The 15,451-nt window shown below is 38.8% G+C and overlaps 1 protein-coding gene across 6 annotated transcripts in view; it reads right to left on the bottom strand.

Moving 5' to 3' along the window:
• Positions 1 to 1,893: 1,893 nt before the first annotated feature.
• LOC102120015 (uncharacterized) overlaps positions 1,894 to 15,451 on the bottom strand; it is a 28,638-nt gene continuing 15,080 nt past the window's right edge. The window contains exons 3-4 of one of the 6 annotated variants that reach the window (XR_012413683.1): positions 12,066 to 12,188; positions 1,894 to 2,688 (exon numbers count right to left, since the gene is read on the bottom strand). Coding sequence is in view for 3 of the 6 variants with exons in the window: in XM_073993487.1 (XP_073849588.1) it covers positions 2,614 to 2,688 (75 nt within the window). In the remaining 3 variants the exon portion in view is untranslated. Of the gene's footprint in view, positions 2,689 to 11,975; positions 13,576 to 15,451 lie in introns of those variants that run through there. The other 5 variants (XR_012413684.1, XR_012413682.1, XM_073993487.1 and 2 more) reach the window with 5 other exon arrangements.

Raw genomic sequence — 15,451 nt, 5'->3', positions numbered from 1 at the left:
ATCCTCTTAAATTACTTTTTATACTTTCCTTGCCTTTCTCTGTTTCCTTTTTCTAGAGCTCTTAATATTTAGGTATCAAATCTTCTGGATTGGTCTTCCAATTTTCTTATTTTTTCTCTCCTACTTTCCATATATTTGTGTTTTTATAATTTTACCTTCTGCAATATTTACTAAATTCTGTCCTCAATATCTATCTCCTATTTTATCTAAACTCCCTTTATATTTGCTATTGCAATTTTAACTTCCAAAAGCTTTTTTTTTTGGTTGTGATTTTTTTTTAAACATAGCACTTTGTTCTTTTTTAATGAAGGTTACGACTTCTCTTGTTTCTGAACTTGATGGTGTACATCTCCCTGAAGTGCCTCCATTTCTTCCAAGTATGTTTGGTGTCAGTCATATCAAGAGGCTTTCCTTGCCCTTCTGGTATTCTCTGGCTGTTTTGCTGAAACCAAAAGTTGTCCACCAGAAAGCTGATTAGAAACTCTCTGCATGTGCACATAGCTTGTTGGCTACAGTCTTCACTGTTATGCAATTTACCTGGGCCCATCCCTTGGGGGATGCCCAAGGTTGACGTGTTATTCTTTGAGGAGTTCCTAATGTCAAGGTCTGAGTTCCTTTCTCTCCCCCGAATAAGATTTCTGTTTTTCTGCCAGCAGCATGTTGGTTTGACAGCCAGTTGTCTAGGAGCTTAGAGGGTCAGGGGCAGTTGCTGTACAAAGTGGGAAAAGGATAAAAGAATAATTGCTTCATTAACACACTGTCATTGAAGCCTTAACCTCATCTTCAGCCTCGCTTTCCAGAGATACCTGGGTCTTGGGGGATTTTGTAATGTAAATTGAGTTTAGCTTTCCTCACTAACAGTTTAAAAATCTGTTTTCTCCAGTCCACTAAGTCCAAAATTTTGAGGCTGCTTTCTTCTTTCCTGTTCTCCCTTTTACTATACATGTGCCTTTAACTAGAAATTTGACTTAAGCTTTTTAAAGGATTGTCGGATCAATTCAACAAACATATACTGAGCACCTATCATGTTCCAGGTTCACAGATTAATCACATTAATGGATCTGTGGGCTTTTGGCTCTTATTAAATGCTGATCCGGATTGATAGATGTTTTTCAAGCTTCTATTTTTCTCTTGAAGCCAGTGGGCTACTTCATTCAGCTTTGATGTCTTTTGTTTAGTATAGTATCTCTAGGGTGCCATTAGTTCTTTTTCTTATCTTCTATCAACTAGAAACTTTTATCCATCTTTTCCTTTTAGATTTAAGTACATAACATATTTCTGAGTCTGTGTCTTCTATGTAATAATGTCTCCTTTACCAACCTGCAATAAATAGAACTTTAACCTCCAACTAGTTAATAAAATTACTGCCAATTTGTGTTCAGGCTAAAAATGGATCATCCTCCCCACTCCAATTGGACAGTGCCATGATTCTTCCTGTGTCATAGACCTGATAATAGTGATTCAGATATATTATAATTAATCACTTTATCCATTAACATAATTATTACTTACTAGCACCCACTGTGTAGCAAGCACTGTACGAGGGGTTTTCATATGTGTCAGAATTGTTTTCTGGAGGCATAGTGTCTGGATTACAACCATGCCAGTTATTAGTTATGTGAGCTTGAATAAATTATTTCTTTGTGCTTTATTTCCTCATCTGAAAAATAAGATAATGGCACCTACATCGAATGACAACTGTCTCTTCTATAATATGAATATAATAGCATGTCCTCCAAAAAACCATTTTGGAGATTATATGACCTAATATATGTCAAGTCCTTAGTATGGTACCTGGTGCATAGTAGGCATCATGTGTAATCTATCTTCATTACTATTATCTTATCATTGTTTTTATTATCATCCCATTTAACAGACAAGGACATGGAAATATTAAAAAGTTGATTTAATTTCTCCATGGCTGCACAGTTACACAACAGCAGAGCTGGAATATACACTCAGGTAGTTCAATAATATCTTCTTCAAAGTCTCCATATAGAACATGTCCATTAAAAATGCAGTTTTTAAGTCACTGAATACATATTTATTACTTGCCAGTTATGTATGGATACATTGAATAGAACAGTTTAAATTGAACAAGACAGACTCAGTTGGCAGGAAGAGAGGAGAAAGTAAGGAGGGTGTCCATGTGTATTAGTCTATTCTCACACTGCTATAAAGGATTACCTGAGACTGGGTAATTTATAAAGAAAAGAAGTTTCATTGACTCACAGTTCCACAGGCTGTACAAGAGCATGGCTGGGGAGCCCTCAGGAAACTTACAAACATGGTGGAAGGGTAAAAAGGAAGCAAGCACATTTTCACATGGCAGCAGGAGGGACAGAGCAAAGGGGAAGTGTCACACACTTTTAAACCATCAGATCTTGTGAGAACTCACTATCATAAGAACAGCAAGGGGGAAATCTGCCCCCATGATCCAATCCTCTCCCACCAGATCCCTCCCCCAACATTGCGAATTACAATTCAACATGAGATTTGGGTGGGTACACAGAGACAAACTATATCATTCTGCCCCGGCCTCTCCCAAATCTCATGTCCTTCTCACATTTCCAAACACAATCATGGCTTCCCAACAGTCCCCAAAGTTTTAATTCATTCCAGCATTAACTCAAAATTCCAAGTCCAAAGTTTCATCTGAGACAAGGCAATTTCCTTCTGCCTGTCAGCCTGTAAAAACAAAAGCAAGTTAGTTACTTCCTGGGGAGACAGGCATTGGTTAAATGCTCACATTTCAAAAGGAAGAAATTGGCCAACACAAAGGGGGTACAGGCCCCACACAAGTCTGAAATCCAGCAGGGCAGTCATTAAATCTTAAAGCTCCAAAATGATTTCCTTTGACTCCATGTCTCACATCCAGGCTACACTGACACAAGGTGTGGGCTCCCAAGGCATCGGGTAGCTCTGCTCCTGTGGCTTTGCAGGGTACAGTCCCTGTGGCTGCTTTCACTGACCAGCATTGAGTGCCTGTGGCTTCTCCAGGTGCATGATGCAAGTTGTTGATGGATCTGATTCTGGGGTCTGGAGGATGGTGGCCCTCTTCTCACAGCTCCACTAAGCAGTGTCCCAGTGGGGACTCTATGTGGGGGCTCCAATCCCACATTTCCCCCTTGGCACTGCCCTAGGAGAGGGTCTCCATGAAGGCTCCATCCCTGCAGTAGACTTGTATTAGTCCATGTGTCACACTGCTATAAAGAAATATCTGAGACTGGGTAATTTATAAGGGAAAGAGGTTGAATTGACTCACAGGTCCACATGGCTGGGAGGCCTCAAGAAACTTACAATCATGATAAGAAAGTGACGGAGAAGCAAGGACCTTCTTCACATGGCAGTAGGAGAGAGAAGTGCAAGCGAGGAAGTGCCACACTTTTTAAAACATCAGATCTCATGAGAATCCCTCACTTTCATGAGAATAGCATGAGGGAAACTGCCTTCATAATGCAATTACCTCCCTCCCTCAACACGTGGGGATTACAATTCAAGATGAGATTTGTGGGGACACAGAGCCAAGTCATATCAAGACTTCTGCCTGGGCATCCAGGCATTTCCATACATCCCCTGAAATCTAGGCAGAGGCTCCCAAACCTCAACTCTTGTCTTCTGCACACCCACAGGCCCAAGCTCATGAAGTCACCGAGGCTTGGGCTTGCACCCTCTGAAGCAATGGCCCGAGCTGTACCTTGACTTCTTTTAGCCAAAGCTAGAGCTGAAGCATCTGGGATGCAGGGCACCACGTCTTAAGGCTGCACAGGACCTTCAACCTGGCCCATGAAACCATTTTTCCATCTTAAGCCTCCAGGCCTGTGATGGGAAGGGCTGCTGTGAAGGTCTCTGAAATGCCCTGGAAATATTTTCCCCATTGTCTTGCATATTAACATTCAGCTCTTCTTCACTTATGCAAATTTCTGCAGCCTTGAATTCCTCCCCGGAAAATGGATTTTTCTTTTCTACCTCATGGTCGGGCTGCAAATTTTCCAAACTTCCATCTGAGACCACCTCAGCCTGGACTTCACTGTCCATAACACTATCAGTATTTCAGTTACAATCACTCAACAACTCTCCTGGACATTCCAAACTTTCCCTCATCTTCCTGTCTTCTTCTGATGCCTCTAAACTGTTCTATCCTCTGCCCATTTTACAGTTCCAAAGTTGTTTCCACATAGTCAGGTATCTTTATAGCAAGACCCCTCTTCTCTGGTAAAAATTTTCTGCATTAGTCCATTCTCACACTGCTATAAAGAACTACCTAAGACTAGGCAATTTATAAAGAAAAGAGGTTTCATTGACTCACAGTTCCACAGTCTGTACAGGAGACGGCTAGCGAGGCCTCAGGAAGTCCTCCAGCCAATCATGGCAGAAGGATGAAAGGAGAGCAAGCACATCTTCACATGGTGGCAGGAGAGAGAGACAGAATGAAGGGGGAAGTGCCACATACTTTTAAACCATTAGATCTTGTGAGAACTCACTATCATAACAGAAAGGGAGAAATCTGTCCCCATGATCCAATCCCCTCCAACCAGTTCTCTCCCCCAACATTGGGAATTACAATTCAACATGATATTTTGGTGGGGTACAGTGCCAAACCATATCGCCATGCAATGGGGGCAGTCTGGCACATGGTATCAGCCTGGGTAGCGTAAGGAGGGCATGCATTGAGGGGTAGAAGGGGAAGTAGCACTTGATGCCCTTGGCAGAGTTTCAGACCCCAAGGGAGGTGAAGAGGGCACTTGTATTGGAGAGGTAGCAGTGGCAAAGGAAGATGGGTTACATATAGAGACATTAACCAAATAAGGAAGTACATGAAAGATAATGGGAGAGGGGTTTCTCATTGTCAGGGTAGGGAGTTACAAATATGGAAAGGATGAAAACTAGAATAGACTTTGTGGTGTTGGACTGGAATTGACGGTATTGGTATGAACTGTGTATCCGTTAAAGAAATGGACATCACAGTTTATAATCTTCCCACAAAGAAAACTCCAAGCACAGATGGCTTCAAGGTAAATTCTCCCAAATATTTAATGAATAAATAATAACAATTTTACTCAAACATTTCCAAAAATAGAGCAGAAAATACAAAGATATTACAACAAAGGAAACTACAAACCAGTATCCCTTATGAACATAGATGTAAAAATTTTAAACAAAATTTTAGCATATCAAATACAACAATATATTAAACGGATTAAAGGATAGTATATCATAACCAAGTGGGGTTCATCCGAGAAATATAGGATTGGTTTAACATTAGAAAATCAATCAATGGAATTCATCACGGTAACACACTAAAAGAGAAAAACATGATTATCTCAATAGATGAAGAAAAGGCATTTGACAAAATCCTGCTAAGATTCTGTTCTACCTCATCAAGCACAACCTGTGTTGAGAAGGATCATTTGAGAGGGAGGAACATTGATAATTGTCTATTCTTCAAGATATTCAAAGCTGGGACTCCACAGCCATTATCGTTACATGTTGCTCAAGCATATATTCTAACTTTCACTTACCTCTTACCTAAATGCATTAGATTATCATTTAACTTGTTGTTTCTCAAACTCTGTTGCTTGAAACACCAGTGTTCCTTGAAATATAAGGCCCTTTTTTTTTTTTTTTTCTTTTTTTTTTTGAGACGGAGTCTCGCTCTGTCGCCCAGGCTGGAGTGCAGTGGCCGGATCTCAGCTCACTGCAAACTCCGCCTCCCAGGTTTATGCCATTCTCCTGCCTCAGCCTCCCGAGCAGCTGGGACTACAGGCGCCCGCCACCTCGCCCGGCTAGTTTTTTGTATTTTTTAGTAGAGACGGGGTTTCACCGTGTTAGCCAGGATGGTCTCGATCTCCTGACCTCGTGATCCGCCCGTCTCGGCCTCCCAAAGTGCTGGGATTACAGGCTTGAGCCACCGCGCCCGGCTAATATAAGGCCCTTTTTGGAACCTCAAGTGCACATTAACATATTAAAATTCTAAGTCCAGGGAAGAAACCATATCCAAGATCTTTTTATTTCATGTGAATTTCAACCATTGCTGTCTTATCAGGGGAACTATTCTATACTTGCTGATAGAAGCATTTTATTTTGACCCATCCATCCATTCTTGCTTATATATTACATAATATGTACAGGAGCTTGTAAAATAATAGCATGGCTAGAGCAGGCTGGGAAAACTTGGTGGAAAGGTAAATGTCCTGGACTCTTGCCTGCTGGCAGTTTACAGTAATCTTCCTTAAACATCACTTTTCTTCCAATGCTCCTCTGCCTGTATAACTTCCTACATACACCAACTCTGTACTCCACCATGGAAATTAGTAAGTTTTCTTAGATATTTTTCCAATTCTTTGGTTTTAATATCTTTAAATTCATAAAAGACTCTCAAATGCTTAATTCAGATTAATAAAAACAATATGTTGGCAATAAAATATTTTAAAACCACAGAAGAGATCAATGAAAAAGATAACTTTCAGTTGTCCTGGAGAAGCCCTTTAAGGGGTTTCTCTATATATACCCAGAGAAAGCAACGTGGTGAAAATGAAATTTCTACTGGTGTTTGCTAATACAGTGTTTCTTTCTATAAGCATGGAAAACATATTAAAGAGAATTGTGTCCCGCGAGAGGTGAATCTATAAAGAAGCTGGGCATCAAATCATAAACCTACCACGGGAAAGTAAAATAAAAAGGGAAACCCAGCAGAGCATTTTCCTTTTGTTGTGTTCAGAGCATTAGTGAATTATTCTTTGTGCAAAGCGCTGCACATCTGGGAAGTGAATAGTTTAAATAAAGTAGTAATATATTTAAGAGTACCTTTTGAAAGTTACAATCCCCAAGGAAGATAAACCATAAGAATCCTTTCATTGCAAAAAAGAATTCAAACACATTTGTTATAACAAAGGAGCAAAATGGATCATGGTATGTGTAATATGCTGACTGTACAAAAAACAGCATTCTTGCTCAGTCTGATCCTGCATAAGTAATTTTTCAATTAAAGTGCCTTTTCCTCAACACTTGAAATAGTTCTCAGCTGAGTTGTAAAGCACTCATGTTAACTGCATTAGGCCAATGGTCATTTAGTGTAAACAGGAACAAGACTTCAGCTAAGCTAGAATAGTGTGACAAACATTATTTTGATTCTTCCTTCCTGTGAAGCTTTAGAACAAAGCTCATAAAAGCAGAAAGATACTGAAATCAATTTACAATGATCTGGCCTTAGCTGGCAAAATCAGGCCAAGCCCTCAAATACATAGGCTTTGAAGCACAAGTCCATTAGACAATATACATTTGTATCTTATTATACTATCTATTTTGTCTTCCAGGTTCCAAAGGGAAACAAAAGGCCCAAATTGTAATTATTAATGGCTTCAGAAATACATTAATATTATCTATACTAAGAACATGTATAGAGGAATAACATTGTAAGAAAAATTGTGGAGAAAACAGACTATTACATGGATTCATCAAAACTATTATTTTCTATCTTTCAGGAAAGAGGCTTTCAAAGCAGAAACAGTTTTAAGTTAAAGGAATCCATCTTTTCCCCCTTTTTAGAATAAAGGAAAAATTAAAGTTCTGGACATCTGAAAAGTCATACCATTTGTACAAATAATTTTACTCCACAGTATATTTATCAAGGGAATGCATATTTGGTTGAGACTTAGCATCTTAATAGCATTGCCATGGTCACTGTGAAGTACATTTAAAAAATGAAAGATACAATCCCTGCCCTCTAAGGACTTTTTATCCTGTTAATTTTAAAATTCTAGAAATAATACCAGATATGGTTTAAAATTAAAATGCATTTTATTTTCTTGGTGAAACATACTTGTAGACATTAATATTAAGCAAAGATACAATCCTGAATAATCTTTTTAGTTACATGGATGAAAATGGTCATCTTTATAATCCAGACAGCATTTACCACTAGAATAACCAAAAGAATAGCTGTTTTCCTCATTAGATTACTGGCTCACTAAATTTTCACTCAGAAAAAGACAGTTTCATTGACTTCTGTCATATTCCTTTTTACTAACTAGGACTATGTCCAACAGAAATGCAAGCCTATGTGCATTAAGGGATAGCATAACTATATTCACAGCAACATTATCTGTAATGCAAACTGTAAGCAACCCAGATGTCCAACACAGTAGAATGCATAAATAAGTTGTCATTTATATAACGGAATACTACATAGCAATGAAAATGAACAGACTGTGTCTACATTCAACATCATAGATAACAAGTGAAAGAAACAAGACAAAAGAATGTATAAAGTATGACCTCATTCCGTAAAGTTTCCAGACACACAACACTAAACTACGTGGTTGTATATGGTACATATGGATGCACATCCAAGTAGTAAACTGTAAAGAAAAGCAATAAATGATTACTTTAAAAGTAAGATTAGGCTGGGCACAGTGGCTCATGTCTGTAATACTAGCACTTTGGGAGGCTGAGGCAGGCGGATCACCTGAGGTCAGGAGTTCAAGACTAGCCTGGCCAACATGGCAAAAACCCATCTCTACTAAAAATACAAAAATTAGCCCGGTGTGGTGGTGCATGCCCGTAATCCCAGCTACTCGGGAGGCTGAGGCAGGCGAATCACTTGAGCCTAGGAGGCAGAGATTGCAGTGAACCGAGATTGCACCACTATACTCTAGCTTGGGTGACAGAGCGAGACTCTGTCTCAAAAAAAAAAAGTAAGATTAGAACTTACTCAGGGAATAAGAATCGAGCTTGGAGAGAGGGTTGTGACTGGAAAGAGATCCACAAGACTTCTGACATGCTAGTCAAATTATTCTCTTCTCCTCCTTCTCCACCTACTTATTTTTACCATGGGTGGCAGTTACAAAGTGTATTAATTCTTACAACCATTTGTAAGCTGTACATGTCATATGTTATCACTTTCCTGTATGTTACACTTCATAGTAAAATATGTTTTTTTTAAAAAACCCAAGGGTTACTACACTAATACACACATGCGTGCGCACACGCACAGACACACACACACACATACACACACACATTCTAACTGGCTTCAAAGAGAAAAGAAAAAACCTTGATTTTATATTAGACTTACCTTGTTCTCCTTCTGCTGAGCACATATTAAGTGGTCAAATGTACTTACCAACTAAAGAGATAAGAGTTTCAAAGTGCGTCAAAATGTACCATTCAGTGTCATGAGTGTTATTTGAGAGCTTCAAAAACTTATGTGGCTTTTTTCGGCTGATGGTGGAATTGCATGTATGCCTATTCTCTCTCATTGTCTGTTGACAACACTAACTGATATATGACTATGCAGAAGTAGTGCTTGAAAAAAAATGGGCATCTTCCTGTGCTTACAGCTGTGACACAGAAGCAGCTCAACTTTGATCTTACACCTATGGCCTGCCCCTAAGTTTTGCTTCCATCATTACTGTGGATTCTAATCTTAGGAAAAGTCTGCCTCTTTGAAAAAACAAATATAGAAACCTGAGCTAACCCAGCCATGTCAACCTATAATATTATTTATCTGACTTAAGCCTTAAACAACCAATTTTTCTCTATATTCCTGAATTAGTTGGGTACTAGGTTATTGTGTTACCAAATTAGCTCCCTTTCAACTGCCCTGAATGAAACCTGTAACAAATTCTAATTACTGGTGATGGGATATCCTTAGAGCCTCTTTCAGCAATTATCCCAATAAAAATCTTGGTTAACAGACTGACAATATCAAACTCTGACATATTACATCAGAAAGAAACTGAGTTGACCAATTTCCCATCTCTTTACTCCAGAATGGATTTTCTAAAGGAGCACAGAAAATCTATACAGCAATTTTATTGTCCCCTCTGCAATCATCGGTATTCTCTAGCTCCTGTGTAGGTCAAAATCAATTTAACATTTAAAAGTCCCTAAGGCCATGCACAGTGGCTCATGCCTGTAATCCCAGCACTTAGGGAGGCAGAGGTGGGAGGATAGCTCAAGCCCAGGAGTTCGAGACCTGCTTGGGCAATATAGAGATTCCATTCTCTGAAAAAAGGAAAAAAAAAAAAAAAAAAAAAAGATAAAAATACCTGAATCTGGTCTATGTTCTCAGAAAGTTGAATTTTATTTTTCAAAATCGATACGACCTAGTAATGTTCTGGTGCAAACAATATTGAAGGCAATACAGCTCACTCTTTATCATCCAAAGGTTATCCATAGCATAGCTTACTTCAAGCAAACCTTGATCCAAAACTTGGTAAAATAATTAACAATATTACTTAAGTCACATGTGGTCAACAGTCTGTCTACTTAATCTATCACCCAGAATCCAGGCCTTAAAGGCAAAATAATTATTTGTCTCTCTTTATTCTGGCAAAGATAAACATTGAATGAAAATGGGCATCTCTTTTTAGTCTGGTGCTTTATTTCAGCCTGAATTATACTTTTTCTCATTTTTTAAATAAGGTAAATAGGAATGACTTCTGCAAGGGGGAAGGATAAAAGAGATATAGAACAAAGATCTGGAACAATCCTATAAACTTACATTATTCTACTTAAATGATGTCTAAATTACAGCCTAATACTTGACTCCAAAATACTATGGCTCAAAGGATATTTCTCCAAAGTTAATTACATACTGACTGTAAGAACGTGATATGACAGAGCAAATATAGGCCATAACTGGTAACCCTATTCCCCAACATCACTGTTATAAATGGGGCATCTCTGAATTAGAGTTTCCCAAACTATCATGCCCATTCAAATACATATGCCAAGCCTCATTTCATACTGAAATTATGTCAGGATTAGTTACTATTTGGCTGATGCATACCATGTTTACTTTCACGTTTAATGAAATGAAAACTGACATATAGCATATAACATTTTCTGTGGGAGCAGAAACCAATGTGATCTAGGACAAAATGTAAACTTCTTACATTTTAAAAAAGCATTTTAACAAGAGGAATAAAAATACCACTTTACATTTGTGAGTAACTAGGATTCAAACTGAAAGTCCTCTGATTCCATGCCACAGCTGTCCTTAGTTTGCTTAATAATGATTTATCCAAAATCTTCATATGATAAAAGCAATTTTAGTAAGTAACTGTAACATCTCAGGCTTTTGTTTATCATGAGACAGACATGTATTCTCATTTTTTTCTATCCTCTGCCCCCAATAATAACTTATAGAATAAAATTTGAGTTAAAAAAGCCATGCATTTTCCAACCAAACATCTTCCCTGATAAATATTATTTGAAATTAGACTATAGCTATGTGCCTTCTTTTTCCACTCCTCAGTGGCAGTTAGTGGCAGAAAACAGATGATCAAAGCAAGAGCAGGATCTAGAATTTGCACATATTAGCATAGATTATTTTAATTGAATACAAGTCCAGAAATTACGTATAAATGGTTTCTAAATCAAATATGGTTTAAAATTAATGAAGTACTTATATTAGGTTGGTGCAATTACCAAAAACCACAATTACTTTTGCACCAACCTCATAGTAAGAAGTTAATTCATTAGAGTTAAGATCACACCTATTCAGATAATCATAACTATCTAGCAGCTTCAATTGCAATATTTCTTTTATCTCTCCTAAGATACAGAGAGCAAAATCATTATTTTATTGGATTACTTTATTTTTTTAATTTTTAAAGACAATATGTGATTATTTGTTCAATGCTAGAGCTCTGAGTTGTGATAAATGCTATGTAAACAATGGTTGTTATATTTAAAATCATGCTTCCCTCAGTTTTTGGTTACTTAAATAAATAAGTAATGTGCTGTGTATACACAGAAAATAAAAATTTAAATACCTATCTTTGTGTCAAATTGTGTTTCTTTAAAGAAGGCAGATGGACAATTCTCACTCAACACACATAATACTTAGATATTTTAAAGTTGTTCTTGAACTCAAACAAAGATTCTAAAACGATCGTCCAAGCATGAAAAAAAATATCATCTTGGCACACCAGAGTTTCCTAAAACTACTGCATAAGAAACTAAAAATGGAAGACAAAAATCTTTGATTAAAACTTCTGTTATCAGGAAAAATTATAACAAATAACAATTACTTAACAAAATTTGCAGTAATCTACCTGTGGTCCTTGATATATTCATTGTTGCTTTTCAGTGATGGAATTCCCTCTCATTTAGTGGTCCTCTTAGGCTCAGATGTCCAGAGGTCTCTATGAATCAGCTGGAGGAAGATGATGGAGAAGCTGGATAGGAGAGAACATTGTGCCAAGGGCAGGGCTGGGTAGTGGAGAACATGCCACAGCTGTGCCCACTTAGAATCCTAAACACAGTTGTCTAGGTCAGTGGTTCCTAAGCTTGTCTACAAATAGGAATCACCCGAGGAGTTAAAGCTCTCCTGGCACCTATGTCCCACCTCGAGAAATAGTGATTTAATTGGTTTGGGATATGTCCTGGGCTTTGGCATTTGAGAGATCTCCAGGCAATTCTAATGTGCAGACAAGTTTGGTCACAACTGGTTTATATTATTTTATATTTTTGAAAAATTAGGTTCATGTCCATTTTAGTATGCTTCTTATATCAGTCTCAGGGTATCTGGGGAAATCTAGAAGACTACTCTAGAGAACTAGAATATTCTCATAACTGTAAATCCATGGAGGTAAACCAAGATTCAAAAGCAAAACTGCAATATAATTGATTTATGAATCATTGTCAAAAGGAGAATAAAACTAGGAAATATAAAGGCATTAGAATAAGCTAAGATTTATAAAATGTTTCTTTCAGACAAGAATTATTAGTGTATGGATTTTTTTCTAAACTCAAGCCCTAGAAACATTCTTCTGTTTGCCACTCTAAAACCAGATGGAATAATCAGAGAACACTGTCTATAATAATCTGGGTTTAAGTAATGATCTGGATTTGTACGACCTAGTCCAACGTTCCACCTTATCAGATGGACCAGGTTGGCAACTGCTGGAATGAGGAAGAAGGAATTGATATTACACATGAATAAACCTGTGGAGAAGCTAAGTTCATTAATGTTCTGTTGGCAGGAATCAAAATGACTTAGAAGCAGCCAAGCTGAATTACAGGTTTGATTTACTTAAGAGATACAAGTTATGTGGACTTCAGCATTTTTTTATACCAGCCTTTAGGCAGCCTTGATATTGAGACCTCATAATCCTTCCTTTCACAGTAAGATCCAGTTGTATTTCCCTGTGGCTTCTCCATTCTTGTGGGGGTATATGAGCTGTGAGTACAGAAGACATAGAATAGTTTTAAAAGGTCAAAAGTATCAGTTTATCAAAAGCAAACATTGGGAATACTAAATATCTCTGCTCCTTTTTTTGTTTTTTGAGACAGTCTTGCTCTGTCACCCAGGCTGGGTGGCGCCATCTCGGCTCACTGCAAGCTCCGCCTCCTGGGTTCACGCCATTCTCCTGCCTCAGCCTCCAGAGTAGCTGGGACTACAGGCACCCGCCACCACACCCGGCTAATTTTTTTTGTATTTTTAGTAGAGATGGGGTTTCACTGTGTTAGCCAGGATGGTCTCGATCTCCTGACGTCATGATCTGCCCACCTTGGACTCCCAAAGTGCTGGGATTACAGGCTTGAGCCACGGTGCCCGGCCTCCTTTTTTTTGGGGAAAAAAAAAAAAAGTAAGCCTCACTCATAACAGGTGAGTAGATTGAAACTGGAAAAAACATATATTTCAGTGTCAGGTTCACAATGGGAATATGCAGCTTCATTCTGATTCATGGAGCTAACATATCTTAAGTAGACAGAAGTGCTGAGCTGAATGTATTACTCCTTTGACATGGAAACAATGACTAGATCATAATGGGGATATGTAGATGTTGCTTTCCCAGTCCTTCCCACCTCATGACACAATGTAATCTGCTGTCAGTTCAAAATTCTACCAATAGCTGGGCAAACCAAGGCATTACCTGCTTATGTGGGATAATGGTGCCTAAGAGAAGAGTATGGTGGGAGTGAACTGTAGCCAGCAGACAAAAATAGTAAAAAGCAGCATGCATGGTTCAGTTTTAAAGGCTTCTTTGGTTTAATGCAATGGAATGTGTTCCAAATGTCAAGAAAGCTAATTCTCAAGATCTTCCCAGTCTCACTGAAAGCTGACTGCAAATCACCAAAGCACCAAAATAGAAGGTAGTTGTCGATTATTTCCAAATACACCAAATCATCCACAAGAACGTGCTCTTCTGACAAGTGACATGGCAACTGGGTTTTCATTTCAAGGGCCAACTGCAACCAGTTGTTTATTCTGAGGCTTTAAACATAACAGGTCCCAAACTGAACTGTTTCAGTTTCAGATGGAGGGTTCATTTCCCTCCGTCTTCTGCTTTTGTTTCCCCCATACTTGCTGCCAAAGTTAGTCTCCCACCTACGCAATCAGCAAACCAGAACTGGGAGTCATCCCGGGCTCCTCTGTGTTTCAGTGCCTCCCTCCACGTCCTAGCCATCGTAGATCCTCACTAGCAAATTCATTTACCCCTACTCTCCATTCCTTTGGCCACCACTATGGGTCGCCACCACTACAGGTCGTGTCCTCATCTTTTACCCCTCTGGAGTTTTTTCCTGACCCATTACTCAAACATAAGCATACCATCTCCCTGCTTATTCTCTGACAGCTGTGCACCTGTACTCTTGCTTCTCCTCTGCCTGGAATGTTTATTTCCCCAAGTTCTTGCTAACTAGCTTTTTATACACTTAAGCTTAAGAAATGGCCTAATATTTTCTGTCAAACCTTTTCTGATTTATCAGGCTGAGTTGGGTGTTTCCTCTTCTGTGCTGCTTATAACACCTTGTAATTTCTTTCTTATATGTTGGTCTTCTCGCCTTATTTATGACAGGGAGCTCCACATCCTGCTCAATATACCCAGGACTCAGAAAGTGCTGAGTCCACTTGTGTTAAATCAGTGATTCCTCATTTGCCTACTGGAATTACCTGGGAAACTTCAAAAAAATACTGAGGCCTGGACCCCACTGCAGACCAATTCAAGTGGAATTGCTCGGGGTGAAGCCCAGATACTTGTAGTTTTAAAAAACTGGTCAGGTGATTCTAATGTATAGACAGGGTTGAAAACCACTGTGCAAAACTATTGATCTCAAATGCGAGCTGAAGCTGTTCTCAAGAAAACAGGAAGTTTGATGGGCTTTTTCTTTTTGTTTTTTAAAGGACATTGTGTTAGTTATCTATGGCTGGGTAACAAATTATCCCAAAATTTAGTGCTTCAAACAGCCAGCCCTTCTCTCAGAGTGTCTCTGGGTCAGGAATCTGGGCACAGCTTAGTGGGTCCTCTGGCTCAGGGTTTCTTGAAGACTGCATTCATGGGGTGTCAGCCCAGGCTGGGTGCGGGGAGGAGGAGAGCTTGCATGTGACCTCACTCAAGTGGCTATTGGCAAACATGGCTCCTCACTAGCTGTTGGCCAGAAGCTTTCTTTGGCTCTCCTGCCTTTCATCAGGGCAACTCATAGCGTGGCAACTGGC

Source organism: Macaca fascicularis, chromosome 6 (assembly GCF_037993035.2).
Source record: "Macaca fascicularis isolate 582-1 chromosome 6, T2T-MFA8v1.1".
NCBI classification, from domain to species: Eukaryota; Metazoa; Chordata; class Mammalia; order Primates; family Cercopithecidae; genus Macaca; species Macaca fascicularis.
This window is presented reverse-complemented; position numbering and strand designations above follow the sequence as displayed.